We start from the raw sequence: 25403 nt of genomic DNA on the forward strand, positions 1-25403 counted from the left end.
TCAGCGGCTTTGGTGTGTAGAGGCCCTTACATTTAATTTTAACACTGTGATATGTAGGTAACTGTTTATTTACCCTAATAAAGTAAAGTAACTAATATATAAGTATAATTTACGTTTTTCAGAATGAATCCGTCCAAACGAAGTCTGTGGAGATCAGCACTATAAGGGACAAGGTCACCAGCCTCGAAGCTTCTCTCACCTCTATTTCTGAGGAGAAACTGCAATTTGAGGTAAGTTTGTGTCATGCACCACAGCCTAGGATAGTTATACCCTTATTTAAATTTTAATGACACTTCACTAGAAGACAACCAAATTTTTTTTAGCTTTGTCTCTAGTACAATCACTCAATATTTTATTCTCATTGGCATTTTAATCCTCACTCAGAACAAAGCGGAATCCCTGCGCATACAACTATCCGAGCGGATCCAAGAAGCCACAGAATTACGCACCGCACTGCAGAGCTCAGAACAACGGTGCGCGCGCCTCGACGTGCGCAGAGCCTCGCTGGAGGGAGACCTGCAGAGAGCGAGGCAGCTGCAGGGCGAGCGAGCGAGGCAGATGCAGGTGCGTAGTGTGTGTGAGCGAGGCAGAACAACGAGCCTCGCTGGAGGGAGACCTGCAGACAGCGAGGCAGCTGCAGGGCGAGCGAGCGAGGCAGATGCAGGTGCGTAGTGTGTGTGAGCGAGGCAGAACAACGAGCCTCGCTGGAGGGAGACCTGCAGAGAGCGAGGCAGCTGCAGGGCGAGCGAGCGAGGCAGATGCAGGTGCGTAGTGTGTGTGAGCGAGGCAGAACAACGAGCCTCGCTGGAAGGAGACCTGCAGAGAGCGAGGCAGCTGCAGGGCGAGCGAGCGAGGCAGATGCAGGTGCGTAGTGTGTGCGAGCGAGGCAGAACAACGAGCCTCGCTGGAGGGAGACCTGCAGAGAGCGAGGCAGCTGCAGGGTGAGCGAGCGAGGCAGATGCAGGTGCGTAGTGTGTGTGAGCGAGGCAGAACAATGAGCCTCGCTGGAGGGAGACCTGCAGAGAGCGAGGCAGCTGCAGGGCGAGCGAGCGAGGCAGATGCAGGTGCGTAGTGTGTGTGAGCGAGGCAGAACAACGAGCCTCGCTGGAGGGAGACCTGCAGAGAGCGAGGCAGCTGCAGGGCGAGCGAGCGAGGCAGATGCAGGTGCGTAGTGTGTGTGAGCGAGGCAGAACAACGAGCCTCGCTGGAGGGAGACCTGCAGAGAGCGAGGCAGCTGCAGGGCGAGCGAGCGAGGCAGATGCAGGTGCGTAGTGTGTGTGAGCGAGGCAGAACAACGAGCCTCGCTGGAGGGAGACCTGCAGAGAGCGAGGCAGCTGCAGGGCGAGCGAGCGAGGCAGATGCAGGTGCGTAGTGTGTGTGAGCGAGGCAGAACAACGAGCCTCGCTGGAGGGAGACCTGCAGAGAGCGAGGCAGCTGCAGGGCGAGCGAGCGAGGCAGATGCAGGTGCGTAGTGTGTGCGAGCGAGGCAGAACAACGAGCCTCGCTGGAGGGAGACCTGCAGAGAGCGAGGCAGCTGCAGGGCGAGCGAGCGAGGCAGATGCAGGTGCGTAGTGTGTGTGAGCGAGGCAGAACAATGAGCCTCGCTGGAGGGAGACCTGCAGAGAGCGAGGCAGCTGCAGGGCGAGCGAGCGAGGCAGATGCAGGTGCGTAGTGTGTGTGAGCGAGGCAGAACAACGAGCCTCGCTGGAGGGAGACCTGCAGAGAGCGAGGCAGCTGCAGGGCGAGCGAGCGAGGCAGATGCAGGTGCGTAGTGTGTGTGAGCGAGGCAGAACAACGAGCCTCGCTGGAGGGAGACCTGCAGAGAGCGAGGCAGCTGTAGGGCGAGCGAGCGAGGCAGATGCAGGTGCGTAGTGTGTGTGAGCGAGACCAAAATACATGGAGCTGAGGACCTCACAACAATGGTGCAAGAGGTATAAAGCTGTAGATAGAGTGAAATAGATGATGGTGTGAGGTACGTGTGTAGATGTATAAAATGTAATAGATATTATTGAAAAAGTTAAAATGTAGTCAAGAAAATCATACTTAATAACACAATAACGTTGTAATTGGAGTACGTATACTGAAGCGTGATATATAAAGTTTACCACCAAATAGCCAAGTTATCTAAAATAACCCTGCATTTCTCAACAGCAACTTCAAGAGCGCTGCGACCAGGCCGCGAAAGCAATCGCATCGCTAGAAGACCGCTGCACGTCCCTGAAAGGAACAGTCGAACAACTATCCACATCTTTACAAAAAGCCGCCACAGCCGAATCCGACCTACGCAGCGAAGTAAACCGCCTAACTAGACAACTAGCCGAAGCTAAGAACAACGAGAATAACGCGGTAGATAAGCTGAGACAGTTGCAGAAATCCGTGACTAATTGCGAGAATGAGAAGCGGGTTTATAGCGAGAAGCTGGAGAGTGCTAAGACAGCGCTTAGCGAGCTGAAACGGTTGAACGCGACGCTTGAAGATCAAGTGCATCGGTTGACCAATCAGCTGGCTAATGTTGAGGTTCAGAGGTAAATTATAAGATATTTAAAATAACTGGCATTTTCTTGGTAAAGGATATCAAATATTTTGCGCAATAGTCTTAGTTAACATGGGTTTTAAACGATAGTGCAAAAGTTTTATAGTCAACTGAAAGGGGGTAAAATCATGGGGCTATCTGAACAACTTTTGGAACTTCGCGAAATAAATATTCTACTCCCATTTAGCAAAAAGTCACATGACCAACAATTTATCTATGGAGAAGCAATAACAAAGTCATGAATTTTACAAAATCGTAGAGCAAAAGTTGTTCAAAATAAGCCCCCAAGTCACCACATTTCGTCTTACTACAGGCAACTCTATGTATATCACTTTAGCAACACCCTGGCCTCCCCTTCCGTCATTGGAAGGAGACCCGTGCCCCAGCAGTAACTGGAACCTGATGGGTCATAATGATGCATATTTTTAACACCCTGTATATTTCACACTATTGTTTGTAGGTCCGGGCTGGAGTCCCAGCTGCGCATGACGACGTGGGACGGCAAGGAGAGCGTCGACAGCGAGCTGGAGAGAGAGCTGCATGCGCTACAGAGAGAGCGGTATGTTAGGCGAAATAAATTATACCTAATACACTCACGGGAAATGAAAAAGAAGTTCCAGTAAGAAAAGCACTCTCTCCTAAGTGGAAAAGCTATCTTAATGACCGTCTGTAATATTTAAGTACATTTAAAAGCTCATTAGAATAATACCAATTAAAAACGTAAATATTTTGTTCAAATTTACTATACAGGTGTTGTAAAAAGCTAATATATACTAATTTACAAGTATAATATACTAAGCCGAAACCTATGTTTCTTTTTGAGCATTTTGACATTCTGATTTCATTTTCGGGCTTACATATACCATGCTCATCTGCACATGTAGGTTTCGGCTTAGTATACCCTTTTTGCAACACCTTGTATTATTGTTAATATTAGTAACTGGTGGTTGCCCGCTAGCTACGCTTCGCCTTCAGCTTTAGAGAACTTTTCAGAGTAACACTATTACTCGGCAATGTCACAATAGCGCGAATAGAATGAACGGAAAAGTCCAATGGCGTCGCATCTCCAAAGGATCTTATTTATAGCATAATAATTAGTTGTACGAACCATGTGTACGAACTAAACCACCCTTTATACCCTCAGATCGGAGTTAAAAGCGAAATGCGACGCCCTACAAGACACAGTGCGCAAGATGGAGGCGGAGCGCCGCATGAACTGCACCACCATAAGGAGCAAGAGCCACGACAGGACTGAGAAGTCTGTCTACTACTCTGATATAGATTCTGGTAAGGAAATCTAGTTATAATGCCTCAATTACGACTTGCGGTTTTGAATATTATTTAGTAAAAGTTTGCGGGATGAAACGGTTTTGCAATAAATTAAAGCACTGTTAGTATCCGTATAGAAACCCGCAATGCTCTCTCTTGTGGAATGCCAGCGAGTAGAATGGAGATATTTTGGCGATGATATGATGCATCACACTTATGCCCTCAACCCCTTAGAGCGCAAGCAGCTCAATCGATATTGAGCTTCCAAAAAAACAGCCCCAGGTTTGAAAGTAGTGCCCTATGTACGTATATCTCGGTGGGATGGACTCCAGACACAGTGCGCAAGATGGAGGCGGAGCGCCGCATGAACTCAACCACTATCAGGAGCCAGAGCCACGATAGGACTGAGAAGTCCGTGTACTACTCTGATATAGATTCTGGTAAGACAATCCCGTCATAATGCCTGAAATAACGGCTCAAAGTTTTGTCTAATATAGTAAAAAAAATCGGGGTGAAACGGTAATTTTAAAGCACTCTTTAGCAACCGTATACAAAACCGCAAATCTGCGCAATGCTATCTCCTGTAGAATCCCTGTGTTTTGGAGCGAGATATTTTTGCGATCGCACGACGCTCTGCAGTCTCCGCACTTTCTTGATCTAGCTTTTAGAACGCAAGCAACTCAATTGATATTGGGCTTCCATAAAGAACCCTGGTTCGAAAGCAGTGCCATATGCAGGTATATCTCGGTGGGATGGCCTGCAAGACACAGTGCGCAAGATGGAGGCGGAGAAATCTGTCTACTACTCTGATATAGACTCTGGTAAGGAAAAAAATTAAACGACCTTCAGCTCTTCCCACCAAAAAAAAGAAAGGGATGCTTTAACCCACTAGATTGACCATTTCAGACAGTAAGGTTAGATAAGACGAGGAAGGCTTTGATATAATTGTTGTGGTGGTACTTGGAAAACCGGTGAAAGTTATGGGGATATTTATATATGCTTGTGAATAAGTTGGAGGTGTATGTTTTGAGGCTAAGGCCTGTGGTAGTTCTAATAGCGGGTTAAACAAGATTCAGGTTTGACATAATATGCCAAGGCGATCTGATACAAGGTATAAGCTTTGTAATCATAATTTTGTTATATCAGATAGTATGCCTTCTTATCCTACAGGCCCAGACTCGGCTAAAGACTCGTCGCGCTGCTACAAAGACTCGATCCTGAAGCGCGAGCGACCGACCCACGACAAGTCATTCTCGGCGGAGCTGAGCCTCTTGGAGATAGAGAATAGGGAGCTCAAGATGAAGATACGCAGGCTGGAGAAGGAACTCGCTGATAAGGTGAGTTGACAGGAGCAGCTTATGATAGATACAGTCCATAGGTTCTACGATACTGTGAAATTGAAAAATAAACTTTACTTACCGATAAGAGAAAACAGAGACGTCTCTAACGCATTACTTATCTCTATTGCTGTTACTCATTTACTTTTCGTTTATTGGTTGATAGCGTTAAAACAACAAGCGATGCAAATGCTAAATATTGCCCTTCCCATGTTCAAAACAATCCTAAACGGGAAGAGAACAGTACCATCTCTAAGCGGCTACCAATTTCCCTAATCATCAGCAAAAATAACGAACCACTAACTAAAACCAACCCAACCACCACCCACCAGGAATCCGAGCTCTCACTCATCCGCGACCGCTTCCTCAACGACTTATCCACCACGTCCCCGCGACACGACGACGCGGAGAGGTACCGGCAGCTGCTGCAGGCGCGCGAGGCGAGCCACCGCCAGCTCGCGCGCAGCCTGGAGACCCAGGTACCTAAGTGGTGCACGGTTGTAATGGTTCTCCTGGTTTTTACCTATGTCTTAGATTGACACAGCGAGATACAGTGGCGAATTAAAAGGCGGATAACACCGCCAGCACGCGCTGCGGCGGGAGACCCAGGTGCGTGGTACATAGTAGTGGTTTTTTAATGGTTCTCCTGGTTTATACCTACATATATCTTAGAGCGATGCAGCCAGATACAGCGGGTAGATGGAAAGGCGGATGCATTCTTTAGAACTTTTAATTTCTCCGTAGATGATAAAGGTAATTTTGTTATAGCTATCTGATTCCGCTTTACGGGTTCCGACTATATCGCGTTGACTTATAAATACGGTGCTGTGATAGTGACGTTTACCTACGTCCTTTTAGAACCCGTGTAGCGGGAGCTGCGGGCTGGATAAAGAACTAGCGAACTAAAGAACGAGCCACCGCCAGCTCGCGCGCAGCCTGGAGACCCAGGTGCGTGTCCACCGCGGCCCCGTGTCGGCACGACGACGCTTCGCTATAAATACGGCGCTTTGATAGTGACGTTTACCCACGTCGAAAATGAGCCCTTATAGCTGCAACTGCGAGTCTTAAGGGCTGCATAAGGAACGTAGAGCCTAGAATATTATAACCAATATGGCGAGAGCCAGGTAAGTGTTGCACGTTTGTAATGTTTCATCTACGTCTTAATTTTATAGGCCCAGGTTCTCTCAACAATAAATGTAAGTATTAAGCCTAGGAGTCTTTGGTAGAAATATTAAGCCTAGGAATCACAGCGTTGCAATATTTACCTAAGTAACTAGTGCTTAACGAACATCAAAAGGGGGAAAGATAACTATATAGTTAATACATCTTAACACATTTTTGATCTCCGCACGTAGGTAAATGTTTCCCATAAAATATTAAGTATTTCACCTAGCTATCTGGCTCAGGCTGGATTAAGAACTGAGTATTAGGCAGGTAAGGCAAATCATGGGAGAGATCTCTATAACTGTAGGTTTATTTCAAAAACATCTTCATAGGTAGGTACATATACAACCGCAACAAATTATATAAATCTCCAATAACAATAATAACTGACGATGCAATTTTCCAATCACTGCCATGCGCAGTTAATTGTACAATTTGTGAACGCAGTTTTAATGGCCGCATCCCATTTGTGAGGGCTTTGCGTAGAATGGCAAGGATTAGTGGGGCTGTATGTTAACAAGATTGCTGGTACAAAATATGCAAAACTGATGCGTTTTTTATACGCCTACGGTGGTTTGGATGTTTTGTGAACCTGTACAAATAGCTTGGCAGTTATTGCCCTAGGTTAGTTTGTAGGTAAATCTCTCGTAATTTTATCATATCTGTTATAATCTTTGAGTTAATTTATATTGAAATTATATAATTTGCATGATCTTTTAGATGTTTGTTGAAGTCTGCATCGTGCAAATAAGTGCTCAGATAATGCAGCAAACAAAAATATCAAAACTGACATGTTATAATGTGGGCCGCAGTGGAAAACTACGATGCTAATGAAATACAATACGTGTACACCTTCCTCTTTTACTCCATGAGTATCTCATTCACCCAAAGGTTGCCAGGAAGAGCTCGCATTTAGCAATAAGGCTGCCTATTGTGCTTACTCCTTCTTTGTTATGTAATGTATGTTGTGTGTTTTTTCAATAAAGTCGAGCTATGCTTGGACGAGTCTCTCTAAACTGACAAAAATCACCGAAATAGCTCACCGAGTTAGTAAGCTTAAGTGGCAGTGGGCTGGTCACATCATATCGGTGATGTAAGACGCCCCACGGCTAAATGGGGTGACTGGTGGCTGGTAATGATTGGATGCGGAAAGCTAAAGATCGCATCCAGTGGCGTGCCTTGTTTGAGGCCTACGACTAGCAGTGGACTGCTATATAGGCTGATAATACAATACAATACAATACTCTTTATTTGCACCAAAATAGAACAACATACAAAATAAAAACTTAAAAATAAAAACAGTACAAAAAGGCGGCCTTATTGCTTATAGCAATCTCTACCAGACAACCTTTGGATGGAAGAGAGTTATAAAAAAAAATAGAAATAGAATTAGAGGTGATGATTATGAGCCCTACATATGATCAAACTGTTTACTCCAGGGGTAGGTCTTGAGTCTTTAACCCCCCCCCCCCCCTCTCATCCCCCCACAGGTGGCGCAACTCCGGCAGCAGCTCAACGCGGAGGTGCGCCGGCGGCAGGCCTACGTCAGCCGCAGCGGCCGCGCCGCCCGCGACGTGCAACGCCTGCGCGCCGCGCTCGGGGACTCGCTGTCTGCCGTCGCGCAGGTACCCACCTACACACACGTACCTACGCCACTCAGTCACACGCATGTGAGCCGCCCGCGATGTTTCGGCGACTCGCTGGCCGCCATCGCGCAGGTAACTACCTACATACACGTACCTACACTATACAGACACACGCTCTCCGCCGTCGCGCAGGTACCCACCTACATACACGTACCTACACCACACAGACACGCGAACGTGAGCTGCCCGCGACGTGCAGCGCCTGCGCGCCGCGCTCGGGGACTCGCTGGCCGCCGTCGCGCAGGTACAGGGTGTTTATAACTATGTTTGACCATCAAATGGTAGATAGAGCTAATGATATTGAACATGATAAGACTACTAACCTATCTACACAGTCTACACTTCACTTATTATTGTACTTATTAGCGCCACAAACTATGGTGCACCTTACTTCATGCCCCGCTTGTCCCTACACCTGTACGCGGGAAGAGCTCATGACCGCTACCAGCGGTGCAGTATCAGTGGCCCAGTTCTGGGCATGTATTATTTAGCGACTTTGTTGGTTTGTCGTCGACACTATAAGAAGAAGACTTATTATTGTATTAAAATAGTTTCGTACTTACCTTAGTTCTCCGCCCGTCAAAGGTTGGCAATAAGCACACCTTTGTATACCTACTTCCCTATTTCTTATAAAGTGTGAATAAGCTCGAATTAGTCAATGTATTCGACTTACTCCTTAGCATCTTTTATGGTACCTTAGCTAACATTTTGTTCTCCTCTCAACAGGATCCAGCGCTGGACTCTTACACCCTGGAGCATGAAGCAAGGAAGCTGGACAGCACACTAGCTCATAGTCTACCGCCGCTCAACGACAGCTATGACTCCTCCAAATAGAAACACCTCCGTTACTGGCTAGATGTAGAGCAAGTTATGACGTCCCTCATTTAGACGGGTAATGTTTTGATAACAACGCCATCTTGTGGCGAAATGTACAACTAGAAGATGTTACTTTAGTAGGAAATTACTGTTTTGGTGCAACGGTTAATTAATTATGTTGTGTTTATGAAAACACAATAGTTATTGCATTGCACAATTTGATAGTTGTGCTTAAATGCAAAGGATTACGCATTCGCAGTTATTTACGGATTAATAACTCGTAAAGAATTCAAATATATTACCTATTAGGTCACCATAGAATGATGATTCATTAAAATACTACTAACAGTACAAAAATAAGGAAGTACCTATCTATACAATAAGCGGAAATGTTAAGCATGTTGACCGTACTATTTATTTTGGCATCGGGTTAATCACTTATTTATTTATAAGTAAATAAAAAACAAATATGAAGGAAATTTTGCATACATAATTATGCAAGTAATCACGCATAGTCTTTATTGTCATAATAATTATGTACCTACTTACGTACCTATATCAAACGTACCGATGTGCGTCATGCTCACTACAAATTTTGTATGAATACCTTAAAGGTGAGGTTTAATTTCCACAATCGATTACTTTTTAAAATGGGGACCGTATAAGGTGAGTCGGGGCAAGCGCGCCTACGGGGTAAGAGCGCCCCCCCCTATTATCTCAAAAACTACTGATGTGGGACTCTTTACGACATCTTACATCCATGGAACAAATCAAATGAAGTTCCGGGTTTAAATCACAGATGGCTCTGCTTGCTCTAATTTGAGATAATGGACATTCTATTTTTAGTGTCATTTTAACATCAATTACGAGATGAGCACGTGTTACAAATCCATTAAAATCTCAGAAAATCATCAGTGTTTGGGGAAACTAATAAGGTGAGTGTATAATTTAAAAGATTTCCTTTAAATCCTTACTTGTATTTTTCTTTTTAGTAGCGAAATTAATAATTTTCTAGCCAATTATAAATCTTAACCTAAAAATTTTCGAGAGGGGTAAGTGCGCCTGAGTACTAGGACCAGCCATTTTTATATGGCGCATTTGCCCCAAGGCAGGGGTTACCAACCATAAGGTGGCCGATTATTTCCAAAATTGCCTTTGATATCTTTTTTTATTTATTTAGCCAAATTCATACTGGAGGCTTGGTAAGTGACTAGTATCACAACTCGAGAACACTTTATGCTAATTTTATAATATAAATTGGTAACCTGCCATAGTATAACTGACTCGGGACTGTCCTTGCGTTTGTAGGGAACATGTATGTTATTGTATTGCAGATTATTGCTCTAAGACCTCGGTAGGTACTGAGTTCTTACCGAATCTTCGGTAAAAATTTGGCTACATACATTTTATTAATTTACAGTGGGGGCCAAGCTAAATGTGACGCTCTATCTATTAAGTACTAGGTAATAAGAAAAAATGTTTAAGTTTTGTTAAATTTGTTTATGAAAATTTTGTACGTTTTGTTTTTATGCTAATAAATATAATTATAGCCTGAAATTAAAGTTTTTTTTTCCTATTACTGTGATTTGTCATAATTTATGCCAGTATAAAATTTCATCTACACATACATTAAAGTTTTTATCAAAATTCAAAAAGCTACCCACCTATGATTGTTGAGAACCCCTGACTCGAAAGATATGGCGCACTTGCCCCGAATTTCATTTGATGGCCGTAACTTATTTTGTATTGCCATTTTCAAAATAACCCAAAAGTATTGTGTTTTTTTGTTGACGTTCTTTCAAGTAAATTTGGTGTTTTTCTGCTAAGCATTACTTTTGGCGGTTTATTTTGTGTAGGCGCACTTGCCCCATTTTCAGAGGCAAGTGCGCCTATCTCCATGTTTTTAAAAAACTAGCATTATATCCTAAATTTATCAGTATATTCACTTAATCAACGTAACATTATTATCTCAAATAACCAAAGATTGTAAATTTTATAAATTTACATGTTTAGGTCAGTAAATAGAGAAGATATATTGAGTTGAATTCATCTATGAAAAAACTATGGCGCGCTTGCCCCGACTCACCTTACCTATTGTTTTATCTAGTTTAAAATTTTATTTGTTTATATTATTAGGTATTATTTTGTTTGTTTTCTCATGCTTTATAGCATTGAAATTATGTTTTCTAGTCAATTTAATTTATTATACTTAGTCGAATCAAGGAATATTAAATTATTCTTTAATGACCTTTGTGATTTGACTTCCTACCTGGGTATTATAATCACTGTAATTATAAGTACCCAAGTATTACAAGTAGGTAGGTACTTACATTGTACTAGTCATTATAATTATATTATTATGTTAATGCGGAGTTATTGTACTTATATCGTAAAGTGGCAATGCCATTCTAAATGCAACACTAGCAGTTCACAAGTTAGATTTTTATGTTTATAAAATGTACCTATTTAGTTCCGTATTTAAATTGGTTGTTTTCCTGAATGTAGGTACCTATAGTTGCCTAAGTTTAGACTGTATTTTCATTTATGCATATTTGTATTCTATTAATTAACTAAATCTATTTTTTCTGTAAATAGGTACTAAGATCCTGTTGATAATTTGTTGATATATAGGTAACTAGATATAATATCTATTCCGTCCATGATTGGTATTACATACTTTTGCATGTATCGAACAGTATTATGGTATCCAGAGTACCTAGGTATATATTAAATATATAGGCAAGTATATCAAAATATTAAAAATAAGTACACCACTTGAAATATCACCCCAGCCATACTTACCCACCATCTTACTTTCACATAGTTAGCTAAATTAGGTAAACCATTTATGGGATAACATTTCTGACGATCTAGGAAGGCTAGGCTTGACCTTTACATATGTAGCTAAATACCTAGCTAATCCTTAAACTGTGGGTACTTACCTAAATAAAATTGTAATACATCCAATAATAATGAATTTCTATACTTATCATGTTATCAACAATGTTATAAATTAAGAAAGATAAAATGCTGAGACATTAATTGATGTTTTCACAATGAAATGTGTAAATCATACCTCATAATAAATGTTATTATCATGCGATGTATCTGAGTTTCATGCATTGTTGTTGTGCATAAAAATCATAACATTAAAGTTTATTATAGGAATACCTACCAACGCGAATAAGCTTTCATCAAGGAGGCTTTATGGTTGAATTTAGAATGTCTACATCCACGGTTGGTATAAATGTGCGCTAAATTGTATCTTCATGGTGTTAACATTAAGTGATCTTTAATATACATTGTGTAAACTTTCTGCATTTTGCTGTAGATATGTTTGTAATGCATGATATGTGTAGAGTAACTACACAACACATCTCTAATCACTACCTACCACGTCCAATCATGCTAGTTCCTTACCCATCGGGCATTTCACTTGCCACAAAACGATGCTATTTAAAACAGGCGACCTAATTGCAGCTTAACTCCCGATAAGAAGCGTCACATTTCCTGCCCAAGCGCAACTGGTGGGGGTCCGCTGCAGATATAAATAACCTTTATCACCGCCGTGGTTCCGCCACCAAACTTTTCTCTAGAGAGCATCATTGTATGTAGATCAGCACTGTCCTAGCTTTCGGTGTCAAACGGTTTGACCGCTATCTCGTTTCATTATGACCTATTTTTGTAAGTCATAGGGGTCTCATTGTGAGCTAGGTCTATGCGTTAGACCTTGTTTCAAGCCGTGAGGCCCGCCACTGTAACCCAACACTTGTTTTGCATCGTAGATTAGATTGCTTGGTTATCAAGTTATAGTTAGGGCACGTTTACACTATCTTAGGGCGGCATCTGCAGCTGTAAGCAAATTAATCCTTATCATTTACAAGTGAATTGTTTAAATATCAGTACTGTGTTATTTATAACTATTACTAGCAAGTCATGTTAACAATTGGATTGTACTTATAATTAAAATGACAATATTATTTTTCGTTAGTGTAAACTTGCCCTCAGACGTATTGTGTTCACTACCACTGGACTGTGTCAATTCTTGTGTTACTAGAATATCGACATACGACCGCCACATCCCACTGCCATTACTTTTTATCAACATGTTTTTATACCTAAGTTACTTTTACTACCTACTGAATGTTTTATCTCTACTGTATTTGTAATAATGAACACGTTTTATGAAACTTTTTACACTAATTGTCAAGTGCATTGAATGAATAAATAGATGTAGATGGTAATGGTCGTTTCATTATGTTTAATTCCATTAAAATTCCGACCCAATTGTGAGAGGAGTTGTGTTGGCATGTGGGGCGACGACAGTGAGTCAGCGCCACCGCCGCCGCCGCCGCCGCCGTGTTGACTCAATTAGGACAAGTACTTGACGAGGGGTGTCGCCGGGAGCCCACATCACTGCAGGAGAAATATCCATCAATAATGTTTTAAAATTGGTTTTTATCGATAATTTGCAAAAAAAGAAATTAATAGTTATTGTACATGTCGATTATTGATTGAAAAAAGATAAAATATAATACAAGTTTTTGCACAATATATATAAAAATATAATTCAACTCAGATCGAAGTTGTTACCAATATCCTTGTGCAGTTAAACCTTAATTAGTAACAGAAAAGAAATGGAGGAAACATCTAATCCCGTAACAATATTTGAACACCTATAATTATTTGTTATAACAAAGTTGTAGAAGCAAACATAGGTTGGTAATTACATTTAAAAATGAGCCTGTAATCATAGAATTTTAATTTCATTTACAATAACGATATTTTTTTATACTTTCAATTTATAAGGATTAAATCTGGGTTACAGCAATTTGTATTTAGGGATGAAGTAACAAGGGCTCAGCGCCCGGGATCTATTACACTTGAATCTACAGCCATCGGACGTGCACCTACCTAACTTTCAACGCTAGAATTTGTTAAAGGTTATCAAGTCCTAAGGGTTTCACATTATCAACCTCCTCTTCTCATACAATTGTATTATATAACAAGACATAATATATTTGAAAAATTCAATGTATCCCTTAATTATAAACATTTCACACACTGGTTCAGGCCTGTGGACACTCAATGAGCCGCCACCACACAACATAGCATTCCGGAAACTCCTCAGTACTAAAAGACATGATGATCAAATATTTAAGAGTAGTATTTTCAATAAAAGGAACTGTAACATCTGGCCATATGGCATGGCTCATATGAAATAAAGTGAATCTGTTAATGATTGGCCTATATTGCTCTGGCAACTGCTGCCCACACATCGTGCTTGGAAGGGTGATGTTAGCTCGGCAACAGTCGTCACAACACATGAATTACAATCTAATCTAGCTGCAGTTTCTGCATCTCTAATAGAATTACACAGACATTATACAGCAACTTCTACTGCAAACACTTGAGACTCCGTTACGCTAGACTCTGACAGATAATGACTTGTAGTCAAGCTGCTAAATGCTTTGTTTATTATTATCCTTTTAGTCCAATTTCTCACTATCATTTCCAACAATATTTCCTGTTTGTGCCCCAACTGCCGGAATCTAGCAGACAAAAAAATATAATTGACAAACTTCACCATACAGTGAACATTATATTTGTTGATATTGGTCAATGGTGAGTACACTCTCTTCATAGCCTAATAATATACCTACTTAGATTAGAGGAAATACCAATACAAAAAAATATGGAAATATTGCTGAATAAATTATACTATAGACAGCTCAATAATTCTTACTTAGCATTGAATGTACTCACCATGACTGTGAACTGATAGTACATCTGTGGACTGCAACTAATTCATAAATTATTATCATTGAACAGCGTCCATCCATACATCATTACAATTGGAATTTCTAAAGAGAAACATACAGAATCAAAGATTCCTTTCTGGAACATCTTACAATACACAGACCGAAAAAGGTTGACTATTACGTTAACATCAGGGGAGTACGGACACGACGCTCACTCCGCTGGCGGCATACCGCAACAAATGCACATTTCAAAATGCTACAGACCATTTAACTTTGGGAACCATCAAGAGCCAAATCCGAGTACAAAGTCTTTCAACTTATTAATTATTGTATGCCTAGTCGCAGTAGAGGCTCCCGCAGTACACACTCATTACAGAATTTCACACTTTCTCGTTTTCTGTGGCTTTTCTATCTTGGGCGACTTCTTGTTGATTTGCCGCACTAGGTCGTAGAACACTTCGTTCACATTCACTTTGGCCTTGGCCGAGGTCTCCATGAAGGCGCAGTTGAAGTGCCGCGCGAGGCCGGCGCCCTGCTCCTTGCCCACCACGCGCTCCGCCTCCAGGTCGCACTTGTTGCCCACCAGCACCATGGGCACGTCGTCCTTGTCCTTCACGCGCAGGATCTGCTCGCGCAGGTCCTGCAGGTCGTTGAACGTGGACTGCGCCGTGATCGAGTACACCAGCACGAAGCCCTGCCCGTTCTTCATGTACAGGTCGCGCATCGCCGTGAACTGCTCCGTGCCCGCCGTGTCCAGGATCTCCAGCATGCACTGCTGCCCGTCCACCTCCACTTGTTTTCGATAGCTGTCTTCGATGGTCGGGTCGTATTTCTCCACAAAGATGCCCTGTACGAACTGCACTGTCAGGGCGGACTTTCCCACGCCTCCGCTCCCTAGTACCACTATTTTATACTCGCGCATTATTGACTATTTTGTAACACGTGTAACTATTAGTAAAAATCAATGTTCAAAACGCTAACAAGCACATTAACTAGTAAATTATTGCAAAAAAAGCTCAAGTTAAACCACCATGACACCGTTAGCAAGGGCGATGGCTCACTTTATGGTGTTGTTACATTAAAAAATAAATATTTTTGACATTTAATAGAATCTATAGGAATCGATTATCTAAATAGTGTTAAGTATTAATGAATACTTTTTAAGAATGTTCGTACAACAACAAGCGATCGACATGGTGACCAATGCAACACTGACGAATAAAAAACTCGATTGAATTGTTTTGCTAATTGAAGCCACGTCCGTTTACTCCCAACCTCCCATCCTTTAGGTACAGGGTGTCGGAAAAAAAACAAAGTAAGCTAAGATGGGTTCTTATGAACAATATTTAGGTACCTATTTGTTCTAAGAAATTGAAAATTCAATAAAACAACACTCTACTCCTCATAATAAAATATAAACTCACGTCATTTATAATTAGTAAAGTACTACAAAAGCGCAGTACTGAAGCTATTTAGAACGAGCCACTGACTTGAGTAATCAAAATTAGCCTCATCCTATTTTTTATAGTCCTAAAATAAAATCGAATAGATGAATCGATTCTTTTGTGTATATTACTTATGGTAACACTGTATTTTATAACAGTTCGATGAATACGCACTAGAGGTCACGCGTGTCACTTCTTTGTTTTCGATGCGCTCAGAATAAAGACTTCGAGTAATCTATGTATGAATCACAAAGAAGTCACGGCAAAAACCTCAGGCAAAAACCCAACGATTAGAAGAAGGACTCAGGAAAATTGTTTTCCTTTTTGACTAGGTACTTTGTGGGTACTTCATTTAATAATACTAGGTAAGTAGATTTAAATAAAAGAGCCTTCTCTAGTTTTAAAAATCCTGACAGTTTTCTAGTCCATCCAGCTCATTTTCTAGGCCACCTGTAACATTTAATTTTATTTCCAGGTTTGACAAATGGTGGCGCCCTCTGGCGGACCACAACCCGAGACCGCGATTACTCAACGACCTAGCACTTGTGCACTGTGAAATATCACTCTTAGGTTTAGTTGTAATGGTATCTGCTCCTTAGAACTTAAGGGCAAAGTTCCTACAAGAGATAGGTACTTACTTAACCTTCTGCTACAGGATTTTAGAAATAAGTAAATACATACTTACCTATTGATCTTGATTCTTGTTTGTAGTTAGGTAGGTACTTAGTTATGTGTAGTTTGTTCAGTAGGTAATGTATCTAAATCTATCTATAATATGAATCCCGGAAGCTATATCTAGTGTTTGTCTGTATCTGTAGTCTCAAATATCTTAGCTTAAAAAGATACGTCTACCCCGGCCGGGATCGAACCCGGGACTCTCGGTCATCATTCAGATTGAGTAACCGATCATAGCGTTATTCGTTACTAGTTAGGTTCTATTTTTACTCAATTTATCGTAGCATTCTCCTGACAACCTTATTTTCATGGCTCTTTCATGGCTAGAGTGGAAGGGCTAAATGGGAAAATACTTACTTAGGTTTATATAAGAACCTACTTACTAGTAGGTAGTTCGGTATTTTCTTCTCGAGAATAATCTGTTAGTCTAGGCTGGATTTCAAGGAATCGGTAATTTAAAATAGGTAAGTAAGTAGGTACGTACCTACTTAAGATATTACTTTGGTTTGTTGGTTGCTACTATTTACAGTCCAACTATAAAGTCATGAAAATAAAGAGTACGATTTTGCAAAGTTTTTTTTGTTACTTATTGTCTTTCTCATTACTTACATTTACATAAAATAGCGATTGGTAATGGCTTTTTACGGAATTGTGCTTAAATAAATATAATAGATCGATTAAATGCGATCTTTCACAAATGAGTTATTATGCACTTCCGTTTTCCGGATATTAACTATAGTTGGACTGTACTTACTATTCAAGCCAAGTTAGTATAACTTTTAGCTAGTTATTATTCTGTGCTATTTAATTGTAAAACCTCCAGACCTCCGCTGTCTACTTCGGTCTCATAAACTGAAGGATCCAATATTTTCTTAATGGGTGGATAATAGTGGATATCGGACTCATATCGGACAACAATTTTAAAATAAACTCGGTGGACTATGCCGGGTAACTTTGTAATCCTGTGCTGGTTAGAGTTTGAGATTGTTAAAAAGACAAATAAAAGTAAGTCAAGAAGTATCTGTAGCAGTAACTTGTGGACCGTGAAATAAAATAAGAATTGTGGGTTCAGGATCGAAATCATAAAATTTATTGCAATCATAACAATTGTTAGTGTTCCCTCGGGACCGGTATGTTTCGCTTTATAGTGCCTAATAATTTATATTATGTACCTATCTATATATCGTTTGGATAAGGGCCTTTATAGGTACTTGCATGATAAAATACACAACACACACGCACTCACGCCTTGTACTTGTATAATAAAATACAATTCATGTTTAACCAGGGTATTACAAAAATGGTATAGCAAGCCGACGAAAAAAAGTTCAGGTTCCCTTTAGGCCCACGATACTATAGGTAGTTTCCCTTTTTTGCAACAACCTGTATAAAAATAATATTAACTTATATTCGATTAAGGGATAGAGGTACCTACTTAACATAATGTTAGATTTCTGGATAATACCTAATATGAAAAATATCCAGGTACCTTGGTAAGTACATATACCTAACTAATATAATAAGTGAACCAATATCATAATTATACCTACCTTCGTAACTGTTTATTTATATAAATGAAAATATTTATAATAATACTGGGTGTTTGTTTACTTTCTATACGATAACATTGGGACTGTAACTTTTGCACTATCTCTACACAGATAGTTTACTGTCTAGGTACTCATACCAACAGAAATCAATAAAATAAACAGCGCTATCTAAAACTTTATCAAATCCGTATTTGGACTTTAGATTCCGAGAACGAACGCCGAATTATACCTAAATACTTACTTCATTTTTTATATCAATATTGAAAGTGTCTGAGTGAAGCCATATTGAGTTTGCTAACAAACTGCGTAGTAGGTGGCCGCAGTCATGGCCAAATATACGTTTTTTCTTGCTCTTCTGTGCGTCTTAGAGTTAAGTTATATATTAGCTGATGTGCAGGAAAGTGTCCAGTCTAAAGTGGTGAAGATATCTTCAGGGCCAGTGAGAGGGTACAAGGATGAGAAAACGGGCATCTATGAGTTCTATGGGATACCGTACGCGAGCGCTCCAACCGGCGAAGATAGATTCAAGGTAAGTTCGAGTTTTGGTGACACTGATAAGCTCTTGAATCAAAAATTAATTGCCGGTTTCTTGTCTAACTGCCTATGGATTTGTAAATCTGATGTCTATTGCAATTATTTATCTTATGTATGTTAACAACTTATATGATTGTGTGTGCCAGTATATTAACACACCGGGACTCGGCTAAAGACTGTAAGTAGCTACACAATAATATTGAAATGCAATAGGTACTAGGTAGTTACCTATAGTAGTAAATGTCCATTGAGACGATGCAATCATTATTATTGTGGACTAACCGTGTCTATGTATGCTGTGCATGTCCTTCAATTTATTTCAATTGGCACCAAGAAGCAAGAATCTTGCTTCGTGTCATTGGGCCTCTATGATGATATTATTTAAACAATAATAAAATTAAAAGATTATTTTATAGACTTTAAATAAATGGGGAGGTAGGTATCGGGAAGTCAAAATGAAGTCACATTTACGAAGTCATTAGTGTCAATTTCAATAGAATTGAAATCCAAAAACATTGTCAAAATAAGTTCGCGATAGTGGCCTTAAAACATTACATAAACAATGGTGTCCTAAACAATAAAAAACGTGTAGTAATGAAATACGGAAACGATGAAAAGTTCTTGCTAAGGGCTCTGTAAATAGTAAACCTGAACACTGAAAATACAGAGGGTTGCCTGGAATCCCCTGTATGTATTATGTTTTAGCCCATGGATTTCTTAGTTATTTTATATACATTAATGGTTTTCTAAAAATTATAACCAACTTAAATATTTACAATGCAAATTTATCTTAAAAAACCAGAATCTAGTTGAAATAAAATTTATATTTTTTATCTTAAGCTAAAAATCTAAATGAATCATTATATTTTTATTATTACCTACTGAAGTGACTAATTAATTAATGTAGATAAAACGATCTGATTAATTTAATTATTAATCAGATAATTTCATTAGTCAGATCGTTCCATTTAGGTACTTAAATTTATTTATGACAATGATCTAGCTCTGACAATGACGTAAGATGATAAGTACAAATATATATCTATTTTTAATTTTCAGGCCCCATTACCAGCTCCAATATGGCTAGAAACGCTAGAAGCAGTGGACAAGAACATCATCTGCCCGCAGTACAACGACAAGTCCCACCCCATGCACGACCCATCCAAACGCATAGTAGAAGACTGTCTCATAGCCAACGTATTCGTACCAGACACGGATGAGACGAACCTACCCGTGGTAGTTTACGTGCACGGAGGTGCTTACCAAATCGGCAATGGACTCTTCCTCACACCTGAAGACCTTGTGAAACAGGGCAACATCATCGTCGTCAACTTCAACTACAGACTTGGAATCCACGGGTTCCTCTGTCTAGGCACAGAGGGCGCCCCAGGCAATGCGGGCATGAAGGACCAAGTGGCGGCCTTGAAGTGGGTGAACAAGAATATAGCGAAGTTCGGAGGAAATCCTGAGGATGTAACCATCGCTGGCTACAGCGCCGGCTCGTCTGCCGTGGAGCTGCTGGCTTTGTCCAGGTCCACCCGTGGACTGTTCCACAAGGTCATCCCGGAGAGCGGTGCCGGCGTCGGCGTGTGGAGCGTCCAGCAAAACCCTGTAGAGATCGCCCAAAAATACGCAATGGAGTCTCTCAACTACACGGCCGACAATGTGTCTGAGTTGGAGGCATTCTACAAAACGACTCCCCTTGACAAGATGCAGATTGACAGTTTCTTAAGTTCAGAACCAGATTCTACGTTTGTATTTGTTCCGTGTGTGGAGCGGCCCGGGCCGAATGCTTTCCTTACCGAAGCACCTTTAGACATACTGAAGAAAGGTAAATTTGAGAAGACGCCGTTCCTCGTCGGATTCTCTAACATGGAGGGCCTGTTCAGAATTGACGTCTTCAATGATTGGAAAGATAAAATGAATGAGAAGTTCTCTAAATTTCTTCCGGCCGATTTAAAGTTCTCCAGTGAGGAAGAGAGAGAGGAAGTGGCGAGTGCGATCAAGAAGTTTTACTTTGGCGATGAAGCCGTGAGCGAAACAACGGTGCAAAAATTTGTGGACTACTTCACAGATGTGATATTTGCTTATCCGATACTGAGGTCTGTGAGGCTTCAGGTTGAAGCTGGCAACACTGATGTATTCCTGTACGAGTTCTCATACGTAGAAGAAGCTTTCTACCAGATGATGCCGTTCAAGATTCGGGGAGCGAACCACTGCTCCCAGTCGGTGATGGTTCAGAATGCAGACCTCCTCAACGTACTAACCCCCTCGGAGAACTTTGAAAAGATGCGAAAAGTAATGAGGGAGTTATGGATCAGATTTATTAAAACTGGGTAAGTTGGTTTCCGATAGTCTTTTCTTCATGCATTAAGTAATGAATGAAACTACGACGAACAAGGTAGCTATCCTCAAAAATATAGACTGTATAGGAAATCTAATCTAATCTCTTCTTCTTCCTTGCCTTATCCTTATTTAGGGAATTATTAATTTAGAAAATTTCTAATCCAAAAAATACACACACACACATACACTCACGCCTTGTACTAATGTACTCCCTTGCGGGGTAGGCAGAGGTGCATTGCTGCACCCACTTTTCGCCAGTGTTATGTTTAGTCCCAATGTAATAGGGGGCGAAAAAGACGCGAGCCTATTGCCATTATACGGGCACATCCAAGACCCGAGAACAAATATCTGTGTTTAAACAAATATCTGCCCCAGCCGGGAATCGAACCCGGGACCTTCGGCTCAGTAGTCAGGGTCACTTACCACTACGCCATTCGGTCGTCAAAAAATATATAGGTATTACCTATTTATTATTTTCACATCCAATTGAAACCATTTCAATTATTTGGTACTAGTTACTTCACTTTAATGCCTTTCAGCATACAACACCAACTAACCATCTTTCCAACTCCCTCTAACCTATCCTATTATTAAAACCATTATTTTATACATTTCAGAAAACCCGTGAAGGAACCAACGTCCGACTTCCCTTCAGGCTGGCCGGCGTCTTCCGCTGAAGGCTCCCCATACATGCAGCTGGACCTTCCTCCTCAGCTGAAGGGCACTCTCCTGCCTGAAAGGGCCAGGTTCTGGGACGACATCTACAGTAAATATTACAGCACGCCGCAGCCGCCGTCCACGGGTGTTGACCACTCGGAGTTGTAGTTCTGTTTATAAATATTGGTGATTAGAGGTAAGCGTCCAGCTATTGGTATCGTACTGTATTAGATCAAACATCAAACGGATTCTCATAGGTATATGTATGGAGAAACGGCGTCGGCAACGCCGATGATATGGACGCACTTGTTTGAATTTCTATACAATTAATAATGAATGCGATACGTCGGTTGCGTACGATGCTGAAAGCAGGACGGTTATTTTATAGTGGCTGACTATCGTATGGTATTAAATAGTACCTACCTAGTTATTTAGGCAAGAATAAAGCAGTGCCGTTAAAAGATGTTTGTTTTTAAAATAATAATTATTATGTATAAATTGTAATAACCTACCTATTTTGATAATAAAGTAACTGTCTGAAATATTTTTGTTATTTTTTTATTTAATGGGAAATTTAAAACCAGTACCTAGGTATACATCGTATTATTATTGTCAAAATAATTTGTATAGGCTCCCAAAATGCAGAAGTTGGTTTAGTTAAGTTCTCTGGTAACGTCTTGAGTAAACTGTGGTCACCCTTGAAGGGGGTATGATAAGGGTCATAATCCTCCGCAGCACAGGGTAATTAAAGCGAGGCTTAGGAAGTGACAACTGGCTAACCACTGGCCCTAACCTAACCTTTGTCTACCCGGTCTATTATAACATGGTCACGTATTACATGGTACGTAAATTCGAGCTCAATATTAGAGGTATACATACCTACAAACGAATGAAGATATTCGACAGTTTTCATGTAAATCTATTCGGTTTAATGTGTGAGAATCAAAGTGTTTTGGATTTTTACTACTATAATATATAATAAACGCTTTATTCTATCTAATTCATTTTTATTACAGTACAGCAATGCAAATAGGTTTCTCTGGTACCTTTTCTAAACTTAGGAGGGCTACTTGCACGGAAAATTTTAAATGGTGGATAGTTTTGAAGAGGTCCTCCATCTACTTGCACCAAAGGTATTGAATGCACAACAGCTCCCTGGAAGATTCACCATATAAGTATATTTTTTTTACGTGAACTATACTATGAAACATTGTTTTTCTAGTTCAGATAACAGTAGGTACTCAATAAACTTTTTACACTCAGAAGTAAATAGTTCTATACAAATATATAAATGTAAAAAACACTAACATAACATTGGATAACATACCCTGAATCATAATTTATTCACACAAATATAATGAATTAAATAAATAAATCTCCACCAAGTCGAGCAAAAAAGCGGCACGGCCGTACCATCCTTTTCTCGAAGCAATTCAGGCCATTTTCGACCCCCTGTAACTTCGTTGTGGATAAAAATAGAAGACTGAATAATATTTATCCCATCCAACCAATCCGTTTCATCACTTACTTCCCAGTAACCCTTTAGCACTGTTTCCTCTGCACCCTGTTCCTCTCAGTCACTGGTCCGGGCAGAAAGTGCCGTCCGACATGACCCAGCGTCCACCTCGCCTGGTCCCCGAGCCGCGTGACGTCAGACCCCATCATCGGAACCACTGAAGACCAGGGATCCAGGATTGACCATACGGAGGCCTGAACCGAAAATATGACATGATGATTTTTACTATTTAGGTGGGTATTTGTCGAGTTGACATACGCTCACGAGGAATGAAAAGGTTCCAGTGGCATAGCACCATATTACTCCTAAACAATAACATAAGTGTACTTAACAACGCATCAGAATCTTACCAAATAAAATGTAAATACGTGGGCCATTATTTTATTTTAGGGACCATTATCGGTCCCCTACAAAGAAACATTTTTTAAAAATTAAATAATGAAATTCAGGAATATAGCTACCGTCTGTAGCAATTAAATAAGACACCGGTCACAGAAAATATAATGAATTTATGTAAAATACTTTATTTATTTACAAATTACGGTAACTCTGTTGTTGTTTTTGGTAACGCAATTGTTTTTCATACAAAAATTGTCTGTCCCTCGGAGCGAGTCATATGAAACAAGCACAACGTGTGTAAAAAATTATAATGGAAACAATTTTTTTGAATATTATAACGAATATGTCATTATTTAAACTTTACTTCACGGTAATATTCATGATTTTATATGAACATATTATGGGACAATTAATATTCCTGGCCGAGTCCCCAAGCCTAAGCAAAAATACACCTACACTAGGTTACCCTAGGAAATTCAATCATAAATAAACATTTTTTCACTTTCTTACACCTAAGATCATTTGAATGGCTGTGTATTTGTATCGGAGTGCAGGAAGGAGAGCGGGACGGATAAAATGACCAAGTCTTTCGGATGAGAGTCCTGGAGAGAAGCGCGTGTATTTATTGTGACGCCACTGAGTTACCGGCAACATACGGTGAGTTTTATAGATATTTATTATTTTATTTCATGCAATATATGTAATAATTAGTAACAATTATTAGGGCATTTTGATATCCCATGTATGTGTATTCATTTAAGTACTAACTTCAAATAGGTCATTGTTTTACAACTGCGTTACCGCTACACTTCGTTACTTTTTCAGTAACGCAGTTGTAGCTATAGTAACTCAGGGGTTTTTCTTATAGTTTTCAGGTATCTGTTACTCAATTTATGGTACAAATATAACATTTGAGCATATTATATTGTTACAGTATAACATTTCAGACTCAATGGCGTAAACAGCTGCTGAAAAACAACGGCTTTATAGGCAAAAAAAATGAGAAATATTTCTTAGTATTAAGTTGTTATATTTTCAGCGATTTTAATGTTTGATATTAAACAAAGAGTTCTGTTAATTTTAGTTTGATAGTTTTTTTCACATTATGATTAGTTTTAATTGAAGAAAGTATAAAGATTGTGATTGAGATACCACTGTGTTACCAATTAACCACAGCGTTATCTATTTGTCCCTCGTTTCCTGAGAGTATTCACAAACATTTTAGGTACTCTATATTAGAAAGAATGTTAAACTAAATATAATAATTATAATTCACCTTATTTAGAGCTATTTCTAAAACTTTGAGCAAAAAATTGAGTGGATGAATATCAAACTGCCATATGTCACGTCCACGTAAAATTTGGGAAATGGAGGTTTTTGTTTTCTCTATTATTTAATGGTCATAGAACTTGCCCCGTGATTTAATCAGTTGACTTGTGACCTTAAGAATGTATTTTAATAAACAAATCCATTATAACACTCATAGAAAGGCGTAAAAGTTAATAAACAGTTTGGACTTATAGCAGTTTGATATGCCCATACAAGACTTATGCTGTTTTGATATGAGTCATAAGGACTTATAGTTGTTTGAAAAATACTAATATCATGGGCCGGACTCAGTAAGACTAATATAGTATATATTCTATTAAATACAATTAAGTTAATCAACCAAAATTTATCGGTAGAAAAGTACCTACCTACCGTATTATATTCTACCCAATACGGCCCTGTGCTTACTACGAAAATGCTTTGTGATTGACACGTGGGTTGGAAAAAAGGGGTTTTAAACTTACTTCGCCATAGTTTTCTGTCGT

The 25403-nt window shown here is 40.0% G+C and overlaps 3 protein-coding genes across 3 annotated transcripts in view; 2 read left to right on the forward strand and 1 right to left on the reverse strand.

The window, feature by feature from the left end:
- The window catches only part of LOC105387732 (rootletin), a 73740-nt gene extending 64318 nt beyond the window's left edge, over positions 1–9422 (forward strand). The window contains exons 29-37 of the mRNA XM_048621908.1: positions 123–230; positions 385–564; positions 2152–2525; positions 2994–3092; positions 3678–3820; positions 4973–5139; positions 5472–5618; positions 7794–7928; positions 8676–9422. Of these exons, the coding sequence (XP_048477865.1) occupies positions 123–230; positions 385–564; positions 2152–2525; positions 2994–3092; positions 3678–3820; positions 4973–5139; positions 5472–5618; positions 7794–7928; positions 8676–8783 (1461 nt within the window). The 3' untranslated portion in view covers positions 8784–9422. The remainder of the gene's footprint in view (positions 1–122; positions 231–384; positions 565–2151; positions 2526–2993; positions 3093–3677; positions 3821–4972; positions 5140–5471; positions 5619–7793; positions 7929–8675) is intronic.
- A 3781-nt stretch (positions 9423–13203) lies between these two features.
- On the reverse strand, positions 13204–15609 carry LOC105387719 (ras-related protein Rap-1b). Its single transcript, XM_011558494.3, has one exon. The coding sequence runs from the start codon at positions 15447–15449 to the stop codon at positions 14898–14900; it is 552 nt and encodes a 183-aa protein (XP_011556796.1). The 5' UTR covers positions 15450–15609; the 3' UTR covers positions 13204–14897.
- A 2796-nt stretch (positions 15610–18405) lies between these two features.
- LOC105387720 (juvenile hormone esterase) lies at positions 18406–22330 on the forward strand. The gene is made up of 3 exons (XM_011558495.3): positions 18406–18726; positions 19791–21067; positions 21695–22330. Exons 1-3 carry the CDS (start codon positions 18523–18525, stop codon positions 21900–21902), a joined length of 1689 nt encoding a protein of 562 aa, XP_011556797.3. The 5' UTR covers positions 18406–18522; the 3' UTR covers positions 21903–22330.
- Positions 22331–25403: the final 3073 nt, after the last annotated feature.

This window comes from Plutella xylostella, chromosome 6 (assembly GCF_932276165.1).
Source record: "Plutella xylostella chromosome 6, ilPluXylo3.1, whole genome shotgun sequence".
In the NCBI taxonomy this organism is placed as follows: Eukaryota; Metazoa; Arthropoda; class Insecta; order Lepidoptera; family Plutellidae; genus Plutella; species Plutella xylostella.

Excerpts from the sequence above, each read along its gene's own strand:
- LOC105387720 (XM_011558495.3), top strand. The coding sequence starts at position 18,523 with ATGGCCAAATATACGTTTTTTCTTGCTCTTCTGTGCGTCTTAGAGTTA. Across the intron at positions 18,727-19,790 it reads CCGGCGAAGATAGATTCAAG|GCCCCATTACCAGCTCCAAT; the intron begins GTAAGTTCGAGT and ends TTTAATTTTCAG. Across the intron at positions 21,068-21,694 it reads ATCAGATTTATTAAAACTGG|AAAACCCGTGAAGGAACCAA; the intron begins GTAAGTTGGTTT and ends TATACATTTCAG.
- LOC105387719 (XM_011558494.3), bottom strand. The coding sequence starts at position 15,449 with ATGCGCGAGTATAAAATAGTGGTACTAGGGAGCGGAGGCGTGGGAAAG.